Below are 19,408 nucleotides of genomic sequence, written 5' to 3'. Positions count from 1 at the left end.
TGCAACAGATATTATTGGATTTGATGGCATTGTTACCACACCAAATGAGAAAAAAAGAGATTTTAATGTTGTTTGCAAAGGGTCTAAACATTTGTTCAGCACTCTTCAGCTACTGTGCAGAAGAGCATCCTTCAGTCGAGAGGCCACCGCTATGGGCCAACGGTTTCTATATCAAAGTGATTTAATTTTCCAGTCAATAAAATCAGTCATCAGCACCGGAGCCAATACCACCATCGCACTGCAATCTGCCTGCAAACCGAGCCATGTTCAGTGTTTTGCTCTGACAAAACTGAGGGAGCTCATCACGGAGAAAATGATGCTCGACATTTCTTCGCTAGTTTGGTTACCACACGTGCAAGATGTATCTGACAAGGGTGCAATTTTAGAAATATTCTCCAGATATTTAAAGTTAGCAACTTTAGGGAAATATTCAACATTCATGTGAGCAATGACTGCAGTAAAGTAAAACAAAACATAGTCATTGTAAAGACTGCTATTCAGAAATATTTGCTAAGAAGGAAAGATTTTTTCCTTGTCATCACGATCATTGGAAATAAAAATAAAAATGAAATAAACTAAAGGGATAATTTGGATTTTAGGGTTGTATGAGATACTTATAATTAGTCAGTGTATTAGCAGCAGGAGTATGTATTTTAATCACCACAGAAATAAATCAATATTAGTTTAAGTGTATGCTATATTTAGAACATTTTCACCTTTTTATCTTGCCATCAGACGACCTCTTCCGATGGGAAACTGCTGTTATACATGCTGAATATCACACTCTCCAAAGCCACGAGACTCTTTTGGCAAAATCACTACTTTTTACTTGCAGAACACAGGAGTTGCTCATCTATCGCTGCCTCGATCAGTTAGTTTCTTTGTGTTGTTGTGTGACTCTGGTGCTTTAAAACATTGATTTGGATTCATTGAAGTCACACAGTGACACAAACAAACTGAACAATTGAGGCAGTGGCAGACCAGCAACTCCCAGATTCTGCGAGGTAAAATGACCAATTTCACCCATGGAGTTTGGCTGGTTTGGACAGGGCAATATTTGACTTATTTAACAGCAGTTTCCTGCAAGAATAGGCTGTCTGACAGCAAAGTAAGACAGTGAAATATTCTCAGTACAGCATGCTCTTGGGCGGATTTCTTTTTTTTAGGTGGCTAAATAAGTTTTGCTGTCCACAGCAGTACATTGCTTTGCTTCCATGCTATTCTTCTTGGCTTCTCCAAACTGGAATCGTGCCAACTGTCATCTACTGTACCTAAAACACTGACTACCGAGAAGTAGCTCGTACAACCACACTTTAAAAAATCCCAGCTATCCCTTTAACAGTATCTAATCACTGTGTAGGCGCTGTAAGTGAGCAAAGTGAGGTGCAGAATGATTGATAAGTGAAGGGGTGAGAAAGTGAACGAAAGAGCCCGTCATTCGATATGCCATCTGTGGTCAGGGTCTGTACCTCTTCCCAGATGGCTTTGAACGCTGGCGTGACAGTCTGAAGAGTGATCTCCCTCTCACCAGTGATTTTGGCAAAGGTAATGTACTCACTGAGTGAAACAGAATCTTGATGTATCTTATTTAATAGAAAGAGTGATGGACGAGGGCCCTGAGAAGATCAGATCACCCCTTTTGTCCTTCTTGGGATCTTGTAGCCACCCTGACACATGGGACTGTCCCCCACCCCCTTCAGTAGGGACTCACACGCTCTGTTCTGGGGTCTCGTAACGTTCTCAATCAAACTCTAATTTCTATTAAAGATGTGACGTTAAGAGCTCCAGAACTATTTTAAGCCTTGAGAGATGCACTTTTTACTTCCTTTCAACTAAATTGCTGTTGCTAGGCAATTTTGGCCCAAAACTCTGCTTAGTGGATTGAATTGTGGGCTATTTGTTGCCTGGCAACATTAGCTAATTGGACGTTCTATGACAGAGCATTCGGAACTACACGGCTCTCGCTGATTTCAACAACATAACTGTTTCTCAACAGATAGTTCTCAGTGAGACCAGAGGAAGCTGACTTTCAGCCAATGTAAGGAGAATCCTTACCCTTATTCGCTTGATGCTTTAAAATTGGTATATAATTAGATTATGAAGTGGGGGGAAGTGCTGTCTGAACTCACACTGCTCCCAAACCTGTGATCAAACTGTCAAAACAGGAAGTGCTGATCAAACATAAATTAATATTCTGAGACTGGATTGCCTATTCCTCACTTACAATATTTTCAGAGACATATTTTAGTGACTGTTTAGTTGTAAAATGAAGAGGACTGTGAGCAGGCAGCTGTCATTTTGGCTGTTGTCTGACTGGTGAAAGATCTTGCAAGAGTGACCAAAACTTCTCTTTCTCTAACCATAACCAGGTGTTTTCTGTCTCTAAACCTACCCAGATGTTTAACTACAGTGTTGCCACATTAGAAGACATAATTAGTTTGGACAATGTGCACAATGAACAAACAACAAGCTCCAAATTCAAGGTTCCCTTCTAGACATGACCATTTCCAAATCCTGAAGATCAAACTGTCAAACTAAGCAGTGTTGATCAAAAATGGATGGAGATTCTGTGACTGCATCACCTATTTCTTTGGTTTCAGAAACATATTTTAGTTTATTGTTAAGCAGTAATATAAAAAAGTAAATAAAGTTACTCCCCAGGCCACCATATTGAAAATGGAAACAGGGAAGACTGAGAGGGACTTGCTCACGCAAGCGCACAAACATGCACGCGCACACATACGAACATGCACATGCACCAACATGCACACATGCTGTCCTGGCTGAAAAGAGATGACTATGTGACGTCATTCTCTGCTCTGCAAATTGTTGTTTGCTGGCATCTAATAAGGCTGAATATTCTTTTTAGCTCCTTTAACAAATATGTGACATAACTGACAGGTATAAATGCTGCTGATAGAGAAGACAATTCAAGCAAAGTAAGCAATGAGATCTCAAACTGAAGTGTACAGATAAATGTGGGCTCACTTTTTAGAAAGCAATGGATTACTGTTACCCTTTTATTTAATGTGTCGTAACAGCTTATTAATGATTTATAAAGTGTTTACAACCTAATTAAGAGCCTAATTTGTAGTCTTATTGTAAAGTAGTGTCACAGAATCTTCCCCTCCTGCCTTCCTGTGTGTGTCTCTGCAGTCACCTCACTTCTGACAAGCTTATTAGTGTTGCTTGATTTAAAATGAGTGATCAGTCTGGGTGTCGTGGTGATAGGGAGGCACCTGGCAACACAAATTTCACAGCCAGGGGAGATCATCACAAATATTTCTTGTTGCAAAAATCCCTCAGGGCTGGAGTGTGCGTGAGGCAGAGCGACTGTGTCTATTTGTCTGACTGAGTATCATGAGCGTTTGTGTGTGTGTGTGTGTGTGTGTGTGTGTGTGTGTGTGTGTGTGTGTGTGTGTGTGTGTGTGTGTGGGCGAAGCATCTCTGCATGCGGGGTAACCACATCCTCATACCTGGCAGCAACTCGTAGATATCCTCGTCCTCCTCGTTGACCTCCCCCGTCTCCTGCCCTCCTCCCCATTTGCCGCTCACAGAGGCCTGGGCAGTACCACCAGGCCGAGGCGGGGGAGGGCCGGCGGTCACCCCCTCAATGTCATCATAGGTCTCATCTTCCTCCTCCTCTTCGTCATCGACAGGGATGGTGGTGGAGCTGAGATCTATGAGGAAAGGAGAGACAGCGTGATGGGCGGCGTTAGCGTCAAGATAAAGCACAGCGTAGCACAAAAGACACACACATGCATTAAAGGGTAAAGTAAGAGAAATGCTTGAGTGGTGCTGACTGCACAACAGGCGAGGACACGTGCCATACAGCAGCAGTGGAGGCTCTGGCTGCAAATAACAATCATTTTAATCATCTATTAATGTGTTTATAATTTTTTTGATTGCAATTAATTTCTGTGTATGGAACAGTGAAAAATGTCCATTACAATTTCACAGAGCTCAAAGGGATGCTTGTTTTATCTTAATAAAAGTTCAACTCTAAAATATAGTTAATGCACAACGATATATAAAAAGCAGCAAATCCACACATTTGAGAAGCAAGAACCAACAAATAAATAACTAATAAATGATAAAACAAATTATCTCTTATCATTTGCTGTCAACTCCTTTCAGTTAGTTTTGGATCCAGCTCTTACAGCCCCCCATTCCCACGTTCTCCATCTTTTCCCCTATAATCTTCTGTGCATCTTCTGTGAATTTTGAAGCTTCTATGTGTCTTAAAAAAAGGCAGTTGCCAAGTGGCTAAATGAGGCTACAGTTGTTCTAAGTATCATAAACTTTTATTTTTGCTTATTTTCTACACTAATCCACTCAACTTCCAGGTTGCCTACAAAAACATGCAACCCCTGCAGCACTATGTGCCCCAAGTTAAACCATGTTAAAATCTAAATTAAAAAGTATTTTCCTGTGCTTTGATTGACTTTTTTCCTCTGCTGCACTTAGTTGCTTTATTGCATTTTCAGCAACTTACAAGTACTGCACTGTGACTGCATTTCTTCACTATTATATTTGCATTTTATACTTTTTTGTGCGTTTTATTTCACTTCATCTGTTTAAAAACTAATCTTAATTGATTTTATTCTGGACTTTATTGCTTATTGTTTTTGAATGTTGTTCTAATGTTATTCTTTGCCTATGTAAAGCGCTTTGAATTGCCTCTGTGCTTGAAATGTGCTGTAAAGCTGCACTGCTTCGCCGAGTGATTAAGACGCATTCCAGATATAATCACATCTTTTAGTGTGTGTCATACCTCTCTCTCTCCTTGCATTTCTTATCTGTATCTCTATCATCACTATCAAATAAAGGCAAAATGCCAAAAATAATCAGAAAAGTCAGCCTTGTTCTCAGGTAAATTCTGGAGGGTAAATAATGATCTGTATGTTCTGGATCAGACTGCATCTCGTAGTAAAACTGGGCTGGAAGGAAGTAAGACAAACTGCAGAGTGTCTGTTACTTCCCGCAAATCAGTGGCCCGGCCCGAGCCCATTTTAGAGTAGACCAGGCACGACTGCTCGCTCAGATGGAGGAGCCGTCTCATTGCAGGCGACTGGCCACTGCAACACAGGGTATCAGGTCCTCGGCCGTACACCAGCGGCCAAGCAGAAATCAATGTCACTGGAGGATAACCAGAACATCTACCAATCAATTTCCTGTAAGTTGGAATTCGGTAGGAGGGTTAGGGGAGGAGTGGTTGGGGGGTGGAGGAGAACCAGAGCTACATGATGGTGCACATGACATGGTGGGTGACAAGTCGAATGAGGAGATTCAGGACTCGCGTGCAGTTAGTGATGGATCGGGTGGTTTTCCTCTGAGTCAGAGATGATAAAGGGCTCCCTTTCACTTCTGACCTTTCTGCCCCTCGGAAACACAAGCAAACTTTAGTAGAAAATTGAGAAAAAAGAAGGTTTGGAAGGTTTATACTGCTTTAACTGTATTTTCCAATTAACCTATGTGGCTTTTAAAAAGTCAGCTTAAGTCAATTTCATTTATATATCCCCATATCAATCTGTCTCAGAGGGATTTACAACCTGAACATATGACACCCATGACTCAGATAAGGAAACACACAAACACAAAACTGAAACAAAAAAGGGAGAAACCTTAGGAGAAGCAACAGTGATAAAGAAGTGCGCACACAATAGGCACCAGAAAAATAGTGTGAAGAAATGCTTGCTTACCTCTCAGTACAATCTTGATTTGGTCGACCCACTCTTTGGCCTCTTGAGGACTACTGGCAGCGAACTGGTGAGAAAGAGGCAATAATCCTGCAATTATCATCACATATAAAGGTGTATTCATGTGGAAATAAAAGTCCTGATTTATAATCTTTGAGGCATAAACCAACTCTCTTCCTAGCTGTCTCATAAGGAAGAAAAAGACCAAATATAAAAAATTCCTTTCTGTAATGGCCACAAAGTTATCAGATCTAAAATAATCTGTCTCTAAAATATTTAATTAAGACAAATAAATTACTAGTGACTGAGAAAATGGTGCCATTCAGACATGTGAACAAAATGTTTTCCAAATGGATTTACATTAAAGTCCAACTAATGCAGGATTTTTTAAAAATCTTTTTCTGAGCATGTGTATTTGTTTATTCAGATAGGACAGCCTAAAGGACTCACACCCTCTGTACATGGGACACAAGCTCTACCAACTGAGCTACCAGGCGGTAGAAGTGAGTGTCAGAGTTAGACAAAAACATACTGCCATATCCATAAAAAGTCAAAGAAGTTCACCATAAGAACTTGTAGCAAATGTTCACAATTGAAAGATCTAGACCAGTAGATTTTGGCAGCTTTACTTAAAGCTACCACAAGGACTTTTAATATTTTGCTGATTTCAGACACCTCTTTGGACAAAAGTGGTAGTGCTTCCACTGCCATAACCACAAAACATAATGGCAAAAAATAAAATCATAGAAATAAAAATCTCCTCTTGCTTCCTTCAACTGGCAAACATACTAACTGTACCTTTGCCTGAGAAAAAAGTTAACCCAGGCTTGTTTCATCTGATTTAAAGGAGAGTCCAACACGGTGCAAGGCATTAAGAATAACTATAGAAAGAGCCGACCGTCTCAATGTTGGCCTCATTTGCTTTATGTCCTATAGAGGCATCAGTATTAAATTGAGACTGTTTCATAACCACTTAAAAAATAATTGCAGCAGCTTTAAATAATGCAGATTTAAAAATTTATCAGCTGTCAAAATAGGTTTATCTTGATTAACTAATTAATTATTTCATATCAAATCTACTCACACAATGTATGTGTTTTAGGGGGAGCCATTATTATTTTATTTTATTTCATTTTTTTAAGTTTGATGAATATATGTACTGAGCGGGACATACGTTAGAAAAATTAATTTGTTATTGCTCTCTAGAGGACCAGCTATAGAACAGAGACACTGTTTTAAAATTACTTCACACCTTTACCATTTATATGCTACAAGTTCTATTCTATTCAATTCTAAAACATTAAGATACTAAAATATCTAAAATCAGCTGATGTATTGGTCAGGCTGTAATTTAAATTTAAATTAATAGATATTTACCTCAGACAAAGGAGGAAAATTTTACATAAGGACTGGGGTGGTAATACAGACCTGGAAAGAACGTCGTCCAGGGGCAAAGAGCTCAAAACAGCAATTTTTCTTGGAGTCTTTTCTCAGGTTGGTCACTAGCTGCACATCGTAGTCACTGATAAAAAGGGAGCCCTTCTGCTGTTTGTCTGCAGGGAGGAGCACACATGGTAGGATGTTATCTGACTCAATTCATGAACCTGTAATCTTTCTGTATGTTTCATACAAACCTTTTTCACTCCCAAAGTAGTAGAATATTAAATTGTTCAGAACACACCATCTCTTTTGCCACTCTGAGCCAAAGAAGCTGTGATCTAGAGGAAGAAGAGCACCAAGATCAGGGAAAATGGATTAAATGGATAATTACAAGGACATTTGTTTCATATGAGTATTTTCCTGAAGTTGTTAAAATTGTTCAGATGTAGTCAACACTGCTCATCTGGCACTCCAAGCAACTAAAACAAACAATCAGCAATACTCGATAGAACTACTTGACCCCGGGTTGGTACCTAGATGCTGCTGTACCTTTTCGTTTCTTCTCCAAGTAGCCTTGCTTCAAGACGTTGATGATGTCCTGGGCTGCCACAGGGGGGATGTCACCCCAGTCTGTGAACGGAAGCAGATAATTTGTCCATAAAAGTTTAAGAAACTGTGAAAAATTAAAGACATCTCATCTATAATGATACAAAAGAAAGCAGTAAATCCTCACACATGAGAAGCTAGAATCAGAGAAAGTTTGGCATTTTCCTTAATAAATGAGTTTAATTGCTTAATTTATTACAGAAATAGTTGATGTGAATAAACTAATCATTTGAATGATTAATTGGTTCAGCACTAACTCCTAATAAGCTGCACTTAAAAACATTCTTCATTCCTAAGGCAACACACGCGCACACACACACACACACACACACCATGAATATAAAGCCAGCTTCCAGCTCTCCAGCTCTGTGGATCAAATACATCCCTGCAAGGCTTTAGGAAACTGGGATCAATACATTTACAGTGCTGCTGAGCACTGCAGTCCATTCATCTGCTCACATTGCACTTTTTAATGGCAGTACCCTTCCTGTGGAAATTCAAACAACTCACTTCAATTTACAAAGTCAAATTTTTAAACATGATAGGACAATGGCACAACTTAAGAGGCTTTAGTTAATTAGTGCAATTGTTAGGCAAGCACTGCATGATGCAGTTTGCATAGTATTTAGTTTAGAGTGTGTTGGAGAGAAGTAGTTTGAAAGAGGAACTCAACACTATTTTTTTGCACTCTACACATAATAGCATAGATTGTTGTTAGGCATATGATACAGGTGATCTTTCCAACAAAACACATACTGTGTGCGAAAACTCATTTTTCTGCCTCAGAAGAAAAATGACATCATACAAGCAAAAAACAAAAAAAATTATATTGCATAGTTTCACCATATTTTGCATGGCAATATTATATCAATACACAGAAGCCAAGTATAACTATAACTCTAACTATATGAATTATTAATATTGCAAATGCAAATGAAACATTTTGGCTTCAGAATAATGAACTCAACAGCTTTTTTGGTCCACTAGATTGTGTTGAGCAGATGTTATGGTCAGCAGGATTGGTTTAATAACAGTTTTGGTCACTCAGTCTGCTTGACAATCCCATTTTGCAGTAATAAAAATGACTGAAGAATGAACAGAGTCAAAACTTTGTCGGATAAAACAGAAGTTGCAAAATTTTCCTTTGGGGGGGCATAATTTGCAGTTGAAAAAATGTAATAAATTGCAGTATACGTTATGTTTAAAAAAGTAGTAATATCATATCGTGACTTAAGCATCGTGATAATATCATGTTTTGAGGCCTCTGGTGATTTCCACCTCTGATCATACATGAACGATTTATTCCTCTTCAGTGGCAGTATATATATGACACATAATCCCATTGAGAACTGTGCTAAATTCAGAGTTTAACAAGATATTTAGGGCCCGCAAACAGTGACAATAATCATGACAAACAACAAGCTATAGCTGTGTACTTACTGACACTCCCCTACAGACACACACAGACACTGTGAGAGTAGAGCAGCTAACCAAGCTACAACACATAACACCCACAGAGTAACTCTCTACAATGGACATAAATGTCTCTCACACCCCTATTGCTTTTTAAAAATATGATGGGAGGATGAGTTCTAGCAGAATGTGAGATTTAAGATTACTTTGGCATTTTTACCTTTAAAGGACAGTCCACCCAAAAATCAAAAGTACATATTTTCCCTCCTACCTTTAGCGATATTTATACATCTCGATTGTTTTGGTGTGAGTTGCCACGTTTTGGAGATATCAGCCATAGAGATGTCTGCCTTCTCTCGAATATTACTGAACTAGATGGCAGTCAATCTGTGATGTTCAGGCTGCAAATTTCTATTTAAAAAAACTCAGCACCATTTTTTCTTCCCATAAATCATGCCCCAGTTACTGAAGAGTCATTTTTTATGTAAGAATTATTTTCTTTCTAGTGAACTACATTTGTCAACCATCTCACCACAGAGAAGGACGTGTATATCTACTCATGAACAAGAGGTTTGTGCTCATGTCAGTGCTGGATGTAAACATGAAAGGCGTCCTCCTTGGCTGACTTGAAACCTCAAGTCTTGAGAGCCATCTAGTTCTATTTTATTCAAGAGAACACAGCCATCTCTACTGCCGATATCTCCAAAAATCACACCAAAACAAGTGAGATGGATAAACAGTAGGTAAGAAGAAAAATGTGTTTTCTGTCCCTTTAATCTGACCGAGAACAACATGGTAGGTAGAATGTAGTTAAAGGGTATTTGATTTGACCTCAAGAGAAGTGTCTTTAACCAGCTGTTCCATGTTTAAGTTAGTTTTGAAGTTCCAACAAGAAATCTGCATATTTGACCTATTTTCTAGCCTTTATCCATTAGTGGGGAACTTGCAAAGTTGACCCCAGGTCGGGCCTCAAGGGTCGTCTTCCGGTCTGTGCTTCAACAGGAGTACCTGGCTTTTCCACGTGTCAGAAACAAAGCAAAGCTCCCCCCAAATTCATTAGTCAACAGGCATTAGCCTCGAAGGGGAAAAAAGCAGAGGGAGAGCAGGAACCGCCTTTTTAGTCTGAAACACAGGAACAATTTAAAGACCATTTACACCAGTCAGTGTGACACCCCATTCAGACCGCTGATGACAAGGGGAATGCCTGGAGTCCATCCCTCTCAGAAAGGACCTGTTTAACTGCTGGGAAAAACCAAACATGTCATCCCACAACTGGGCCCTCTGGTTTAAACAAAGAGCATCCCCCAACTTTAGACAAACAGGAACCGCTTTCTCATTCATAAAAATCAGCAACGTGAAAAAGCCTCCCAGTCGAATGCCAGCTCTCTCTGGAAGTTGTTGTTGTCAGTCTTTTCTCAGTGACCTCTGCCTGAATAACTTTGATCTAGAGAGCAAAATAAAGCTGATATTGGCTTTTTGCTTGGCTAACATTCCCGAGATTTAAGCTCACAATACTCCAGCCTGTGATCCCATAACCCGGCACCGCTTCAGCTCGTGGGTCCTGACAGATGAGCGGGTCATTCCAGAGCAGAGCCCCAGACACCTCACTGCACTAACACGCTCACATATCATCAGCCTGCCTTTGTGGATGGACTGAGCGGTGACACTATAAATACAGAGGTGCTAAGGACTGTTTTGTCAAAGAGAACCTGATTCAGTACATCATAACAAACAGCGGTCATTATGCTCCCCCACCTCATCTATCCGCTGGCAGTCCGTCCATTTTTTTCCTGGGCCTGCTTCCCTGTTGCGGCCCACTTCTAATCCCCTCATCTGTCTGCTTCCCTCGCTCTTCATTTATCTCAAAGGTCGAGCCCGGCTAATAGATGAGGAGGTACAAAATCAACACGGGATCACTCTGATCGGCTTGAGTCAATAAACATTACACATTCATGCGTGTTTAACACTTTAACACGCCGGGTGACCTGACCTCACTTGACTGTCCTCCTCAGTATGAAAATCAAACACAGGCACAACTGAGTGGGTGCAAACACAGGTTTCAGTGAAAATGGAAACATGTACACTGATTAATCTGAAACACTGGTTCTTGTTCTAAGAGACAAATTCAATCATCTCACTCTGAACTTAGAATCTCACAAAACCCTACTATTAGAAATCTCGGTGTTATATTTTTCAAAAAAGAAATTTGGATCAAGTATAACATTATAAAGAGTACATATCCTGAAACACTTGTTCATGGATTCGTCTCATCTAGACTTGACTAGTGTAACACCCTTTCTCTGGCTTATCTACATCAACTATTAAACAAAAAATTTCTTGTACAAAATATCGCTACTGCAATATTGACCAAACTAGAAATTTGATCAAAACATTCATTTTTTCACTGCTAGCTTTTGCTAGCTAGCTAGAAAGTTAAAATATTATATTGCTTGCTTGCTAGCTAAAAAGTTAACATAATGTTAAATTCTTTGCCAGCTAGCTATACTTTCAGTTTGCCTAGTTAGCCTACTCACGATGACTCTGCAGAGAAGCTCTAATTTCTTCTCCCCTGAGGAACAACCTGTTGGCTGAAATAATGGAGCAATATGGCCAAATAAAATGAACAACAGTACAGCAAGGGAAAAAAGACTGCCAGACAGCAACTGTAAACGCATCATAAAACTGAACTCCGTCCATTAACTTACTTTGAGGGGCTTAATTATTTTGCTTTTAAAAGTTCAATTTCTAAGTGTGAGTTTAAAGTAAATACTACAACACGTTTTAAACTTGAATTTAAAGTTTTGGAGCAACAGAATTTAATCTATCTTTAGAGTAAAAACTAAGTTGAAGTTTAATGAGAGGTTTAAATATAATCTTTTGTCATTTTAAGCTAGTTTTAAAGTTTGATGCAATCTAATTTACAGTTAAGCCTCATTAAAGCAAGTTTAAAAACGACTCCTTGTTGGTGCAACTCAGCTTTATAAAATATTACAAAGACTTGCACCATCTTACCTATTATCTCTAGTCCTGACTATCCCAAAAATAACTACGGTTATCCAGCTTATCCTCAATTTTATGTGCGCCCGGTTGCATATGTACCATATGTTAAATGTTTTTATATAATGTGCATCTTTTGATTTGTATCCAGGTTTTATGTGCACATTGTGTATTACTGTATTTTACCTACATTTTTATACATTTATAAAAATTTTAACTATTTGGTCATAATGTTTCCTATGTAATTTATGTCACTGTTTCACATCCTTAAATAGTTTGCAAATATTTTTCATTATTGTTTATTTTTATGTACAGCTCTTTAGACATATTTTGTGTTATTCGGTAATAAAAAACTTTGACCGGACAATTCTTCTTATTAATGATAAATCTGTTGATCATTTTCTCGATTAATTCATTAGTTGTGTGGTTCGCAAAAAGTCAGAAAATGTTTGATCAGTGTTTCCAAAAGGCCAAGGTGACATCCTCAAATGTTTTTGTTTTGTCCACAACACAAAGATATTCACTTCACTCTCACAGAGGACTAAAGAAACCAGAAAATATTTTCTTTTAAGAAGCTGGAGTAAGAGAATTTGGGCATAAAAAAAGATTCGAAACCATCACTGACATACAAAAATAGTTGGCAATTAATTTAAAAGAGACTACTGATTGATTAATTGACTAATTGTTGCAGCTTTACTTGATTTGACACAATAGTTCAAGTTTCTTCCACAGTGTAACATCATGCTGCTTCAAGCTGCTTGATCCCACCCTAAGCAAAAGTAGAATGTGATTGGTCCTGAGTTAACAATGCCTCCTTTAATGAAAATTGCACACAAACACCTCTTTGGGACCCATGCAATTTTAAGTGGATATTCAGAGGTAATGTTATTTGAAAACGTGTAATTTAGGGCGTTAAAAAACCCCAACAACCATCATGGTGTTTGAGTTTTGAGCATGACTACAGGCACAGAGAGACACATTAATGCATCTAATTAAGGCCTCATCAAAATCGCAGACAGACGGCACTCTTTCATAAAAATCATAAATTGCGTTATCAATTATTCAGGGCAATGCCATGACTTCATTTTCATCCCTTTTGCGTTTTAATTAGCACCATCCACAGCTTTGGTATTGACATTAATTTGATGGCAATTTATTGATATTTCAGCATAACCTATTTAGCTGAGTGCAATTACCAACAAAGAGAAGCAGATAGATGCGATGTTAGAGCAGCGTCACGTGTTTTGTAAATCAAGGTGAGGAGTTGCTACAGGCCACGCTAACTGAATTTAACTGCTCTCAGTGGTCATCAGCAAGAACAGATATGTCACCCCATTTCCAAATGGAAGGAAATAATCAATAGAAATTGACCAGAGATATGTGTTTAATTGATCCCGACAGAGGAACGTTTCCATAAGCGAGCTGACCTGTGTGCTGATGAGCGCTCCGTTCTGTTGGCTCCCTGAACTTGTTTTAAACTCGGGGGGTGATACACAACAATGCATCTGAGCTGCCAGCGGTTTGCCACAGCCGCAATCTCTCATTTGGTTATTCACACTCTCTCAGCATGGTGTTATGAGCTCAGCAGTTGATCTCGCAAGAAAAGGCTGATTTATGTTAGCATGACCAGAGGGAGTTAATGTATTCTCTCATTAAAATCCACTTTACTTAGGCTGAAAGTCAATCAAAGGCTGGATAGAGAGTGAATCAAAATGAAGGGAAATGGTTGGGTGGGAGGACTAATATGTTACATTAGATCTAACGGTGGTCATAATGCAACAAAGATGTTATGAAAACACAAAAATGCGCGCAAGATGTTGATGGTGCTGCTGCAGAAGATGGAGAGCGAACAGCCGCTTTAGCATCTTTTCTTTGAGACAGTAGGAAGGCAGCGAGCAGCGACAGCAGTGGCAGGGTTCGGTCTCAGCAGGGGGACATGTACTTCCAGAGGCAGGAACCACGACTGTATCCACGCCGTTAGAAACATCCAAGTTAGCCAGTTACATGGAGAAAGACTGAGAGATGAGAGCGGAAAAAATCTTTATCAGGAAAAAAAAAAAGATTTGGCCTGTAACAAAAGCTTTTTCTTTTTTTCTTCTTTGGCTACTCTGTGCTCCTTTTTATGATCTGAAATTTTGTACATAAACTTTATTACCTAAAATAAAGCAGGTGTGTACTTTATAAAATGTAATGTACTGTATATGTTATAGAAGAATGATGTTTGACAAACAAGCAGCATCTTGCAATATTGATTGCCTGCTTGTTTTTCTTTCTCGAGTGTGTGTGTGTGTGTGTGTGTGTGTGTGTGTGTGTGCCAGGCATCCCCAGTATTTTCTTTGATGTCTACATTTTTGTGGACCTCTGTGAATGTAAGGTCATACTGTATTAGAGCTGCAATGAATTGTCAATTAATAGATTAGCCCAAAAGAAAAGATAAAGAAAATTAGTTGGCAACTATTTTGAAAACTGATTCATCATTTTTCAAACCAAAAATGTAAAATATTTGCTGGTCCCAGCTTCTTAAAGATGAGGATTTCCCGCTTTTCTTCATCATTTATGACTGTAACTGAAGAGTTTTTAGTGTGGACAGTGACAGTTGGTGACAGTTTTGGGACAAAAGAAGCAATTTGATTGATTTGATTGATGAGCATTTTTCTTTTTTTAACATTTTAAAGACCAAACAATTAATTGATTTATCATGAAAATAATCAACAGGTTACTCAATGATGAAAATAATTATTAGCTGCAGCTCCATAGTGTAAATTTGTAAAGTTAAGTCTCACCTGTTGTTTGAAGTTATGAGTGCTGTATGTGTCCTGTATGTGTTCTGCTGGGGTTTTTATTTCGGTTTCTTTTCGTTCATGCTTTGATGGTTTTTTTGTCTGCTGTAGGGCTGCGACTAATGATTTTTTCCCGTATTCAGTTTCTTTTCATTTCTGTTGTATTCTGGTATATGTGCTTTGATTCTGTTTTGCCTGTTGATCTGTGTTTGGCTGTAACTGACGGTTATTTTCACTATTATCTAACTGTTTGCTCTATAAAATGTCATTAACTAGAAGTACCCAGTTATTTAATCCCAAGTTAACATATTGACACAGCTTCGTCTGGCCAACAGTCCGAAACCCAAAGATGTTAACTTCAGAAGTAGGTATAAATATAAATAAACAGTGGTTTAATTCATTTGGTATTCTATTAAACTGTATGCACTTTGATGGGGCTTTGTCTGCTGTAGGGCTGCAACTTATGATAATTTTCATTATAATGTCATAAAATAAATTCTATAATTCCAGGTTCACGTGTTTAAACAACTTGTTTTGCTCGACAATCAGTCCAAAACACAAAGATTCTAAGATACTTTACTATTAGAATAAATCAAGAAAAACAGCAAACACTTACATTTGAGAAGCTGGAATCAGTGTATGTTTTATATGTTTGCTAGAATCAGACAGATATATCATTGTTATTTTTTTCAAATTGTAGTTACAATTATTAAAATTATCCATGAAAATTAACTGTTTCAGTGTCTTGGTGTTATTTTCGACAATAAACTTTGTTTAACTGTAAAATGTTTTGCCTTTGTTACATATCATTCTCATGAGTGTGCGATAATCACATTTGAGAGATCACTGCAATATTGGCAGATGCATCTTATTTTAAACTATCGTTATCAGCCCCAACAATCCAATCAGTCAGGCCCTAATATTTGCATAATAATACCTTAAAATAATTCTCAAAATGGTTACCGATTAATTTTCTCTATTGGTTATCAATTAATCAACATATTTTTTGAGATTTTGTCTTGTTTTTTGCTTTGCTTATTTGTTTTCTTCACTTTACTCTTAACACCAACTGGCCGAATGAATGAGGATAAAAATGATCTTTTTGGATAAATTTGACAAATTTACATCAAACTAATGTTATTTAATGTGTGCTGTCCCTCATAGGTAAATACAGGGTTTGTACAACTTTTCAGAGAGTAAAATTCAAGCGCTCTTTAAGGTGCCTGAACGCAAAATTTCCAGACTCTCAAAGCCTTTATCATCACATCTAAATTGTTACTATAATGCCATCGCAAACACCAGCAATCAATGTATATTATCAATTTTTTTATCAGCTCTTCATCTTAGTTTTGTATTTTTGATCCTGATTATTAAATTATTTCTATTTTCCAGGGTAAAGAATCAGTAGAAGACATAAAGCTATGAATAACAAATATGACGATTTTTTCATTTCAAATATTAAAGTACTTCTAGTATAAATTAGTGACTGTAAGGATGAAACCAGATTATCAAGCATTAATCAATACATATATTGAATTCAAGCATTTTCCTTTCCTTAACAGAGTATTTTTCCTAACTTTTAAGACTTTTACAAATCCTTTAAATTACTTCATTATTTATGAAGTAACTAAAGACAAGATTTTATTTTTTAATCCATCGGTAGAGAGAAAGCTACCACACAGTGCCATTAAAATCCACGGTGAGGTACATCAGTTAACACTGGCCACTTTATGAGATTAATACATTTATTATATTTAGTAGCGTGTAGAAGAGGTGACCCCCCTCATGGCACAGGTAGGAATCAAAATCAGCAAGTTATCATATGTTTTCTTTCTTCTGCGCTTAGTCCTTGAGCGCGGGGGCTCTCACAGTGCCTTTCGATGCAAGAGGTATTGCATTGAATGCAGCATCAGGGGGCAGGACCTGACCCCCATGTGAACTCCGCTGATGAGGTGAAACAGAAGGCAGAGAGAGGCTCCCCGGCCCTGAGGGGGCTGCAGGGGAGGAATGCTGCTGACTCTACAGACGGAGCGAGCGAGACCGCAATCCTCTTCGATACTGTCCTTGATTAGGAAAAAGGATTCACTCGGTGCACCTTCACCCGCCCGGCGCTCAATCTGCGCGCAGGCCGAGCTAAATTGATACATTTTTCCTCATTACAGTAGAAGGCCTCTGCTGCGCGTCCCTCCAGCGAGGCGGCCGTCAAAAGGGAGGAGAGAGACTGAGAGGCACTGAGGTTAAGGGCAGAATGTCTTTCCTGCCCTCCTCTCCTCCCCCTGATTTGATTAGGACTTCAGTCATCGATACATAAACCGTGTTTAGAACCTCCTAATGCATGTGTTTGAACCAACGAAAACATGCAGTGCATTATATCAGCCTGCATGATGCCTGTATGGTTGTCTAATAATGTTTAATGGGGCCAGGCATTTATGCAGGAGTGATTAAGGATTTTTTTTTTTTTGGATGTCAATCAGATTAAACAACAAAAAGCTTTACGACTGAGTGAAGCAGAACAGAATAAAAACTTTAATGGTTTTCTTTAGTGCAACGCAGAGATATCTGGTGTTTCTCTTTTATTGTCCGACTTGGTCTGTTAAAATTGATGCAATTTGGAATTTAAAAAAAAAAAAAAGTGTGTTTCTATGTCAAGTCATTCTAGGCTCCACTGTTGTTCCATTCCTACATTCAAACCTCTCAGGCCGGCCACCGTTAAGACACTAAGGGGCTAAATTTACTATGTGACATCGGCTTCCCCCTGGGCAGCCATAAGCAGCGTATACAGCGACCCTGAATTTCCCTTTTCTAGATTTACTACCACTATTCAAATGCTTAACTGCAGATACAATGATCCTCTAATCGCTGGGGATGGTTTTCAGCTGCTTCACTGACACAGACAAGGGGAAAAAAAAGAAAAAGAAAAAAACAGTAGTAAGAATATAAATACCAACAATGGAGGAGTTCGGGCCCACAGGAGAGCCTGCGTATCTGTGATAAAAACAGGATATAACGGAGTCAACGACAGAGCCTGGAGGGAAAAACACTCAGAGAAAATCAACACACTCGCCCTCTGAATGTACAGTTATTGCAACTTAAAAATGCTTCTGTTATTTCCACTAAAATGCTTTAAATATAATTTTAGCAATAATTATAAGTAAATACGTTTGTGTTATTGCACTGCTCTCTGCGCAATATCTCATGCCCATTACCTTTATTATATAATTGCTCTTATTTTATAGTCACTGCTGTTACATATTATACCAATAAACAATTATATGATGGCATCATTCTTTGACTATTTTCATAAATCTCAAGCGGGTCCACACGCAACAGGTGTTACAGAAAATGTATTGCTGAGGAAAATAAGGCCAAACGTTTGTCAAAATCGTCGCCTTGCTTAAATTTGATGTAGGTGGTTACATTTAATGTGAGCATATTTATTAAAATTATTTTCAGTGGATAAAATTGATTTTTTTTTTAATCTTATTTGAATTCATATAAATGAAAATAGCAGATTCCATTAAGAAATCATAAAAAGATGATTACTTATTTAGGCAAGTTTTTCCACATTAAATATCACAATAGGTTTTACTGTTTTATAAATTTTATTCTTAATATTTGCAGAGACCTGCAAATAATTACTATAATAATATTGACTGTATTTTTAAAAAGTTTTCCTTTCAGTTTTTCCTAAATAAATAAGGGTAATGGCTGAATAATAACTTAATTTGGCCTTTTGGAACAAATTAGAATATGATGCAATTCTTCTTTTTTTTTTTTTTGCTTGATTTCCTTAGTAAATGTGGATGATTTGAAATAGCTTCAATAAAATAAATCACCTGCACTGTGCCAGTATATATATGTTTTTTAATTTAGTATGATAACGCATTTTATATGACTGCTTAACATTTAGAGGAATGTAAAATAATAAAGTTATAATTGTGAAAAAAAAAAGATTTTTCTGAAGTTCAACATTTTTTTTATAATTCAATAACTTCTTAAATGTACAATCTTTCTTTATTTACAAATAAATAAATAAACCAGACAAAAAAACAAATAGGTTTCGCACTGCTTCATTCAGACAAAAACAGTAAATCCACCTCTGTGACAGTTACTGCTGCGAAAGTCATTTCAAACTGAGTTTATGACAACATACAAATGAACTCATAGAAAACTATAATGCAAAATAAAACAGCAAGGATGATGATTATTTAATGAAGGGGGTGTTTTTTTTTATGTTTGCACACATTCTAAATGCCACAAAATTACAATCACTGATTATATTAAACGAAGCAAAATAGCCTGACCTACTAAATTTAAAAAATAATAATATAAATCATATTTATTTAGGCCTGGCATTCTATAAAACTGTGTCACTTTAACCGCGATCAGTGCTGTGTGGAAATTATGTTTTTAAGTTAATTATCAAAAATCATAATTGTTTTGTTTAAATCAGTTTGCATTCTGGACAAAGTTCCTTTTCTATAAAATGTTTTCTCAATCAACCAGCCTCTGCTTCCATTTCTTTGAGATAAG

The 19,408-nt window shown here is 37.7% G+C and overlaps 1 protein-coding gene across 1 annotated transcript in view; it reads right to left on the bottom strand.

Moving 5' to 3' along the window:
- skap1 (src kinase associated phosphoprotein 1) overlaps nucleotides 1–19,408 on the bottom strand; it is a 48,585-nt gene that overhangs the window by 17,118 nt on the left and 12,059 nt on the right. The window contains exons 5-9 of the mRNA XM_084741320.1: nucleotides 7,629–7,709; nucleotides 7,334–7,417; nucleotides 7,128–7,252; nucleotides 5,703–5,766; nucleotides 3,477–3,680 (exon numbers count right to left, since the gene is read on the bottom strand). Of these exons, the coding sequence (XP_084597446.1) occupies nucleotides 3,477–3,680; nucleotides 5,703–5,766; nucleotides 7,128–7,252; nucleotides 7,334–7,417; nucleotides 7,629–7,709 (558 nt within the window). The remainder of the gene's footprint in view (nucleotides 1–3,476; nucleotides 3,681–5,702; nucleotides 5,767–7,127; nucleotides 7,253–7,333; nucleotides 7,418–7,628; nucleotides 7,710–19,408) is intronic.

The sequence above is a fragment of the Lutjanus erythropterus genome, chromosome 17, assembly GCF_056507025.1.
Source record: "Lutjanus erythropterus isolate fLutEry1 chromosome 17, fLutEry1.hap2, whole genome shotgun sequence".
Lineage (NCBI taxonomy): Eukaryota > Metazoa > Chordata > Actinopteri > Lutjaniformes > Lutjanidae > Lutjanus > Lutjanus erythropterus.
Note: the sequence above shows the minus strand (reverse complement) of the source record. Positions and strands in the feature narration are given on the sequence as shown.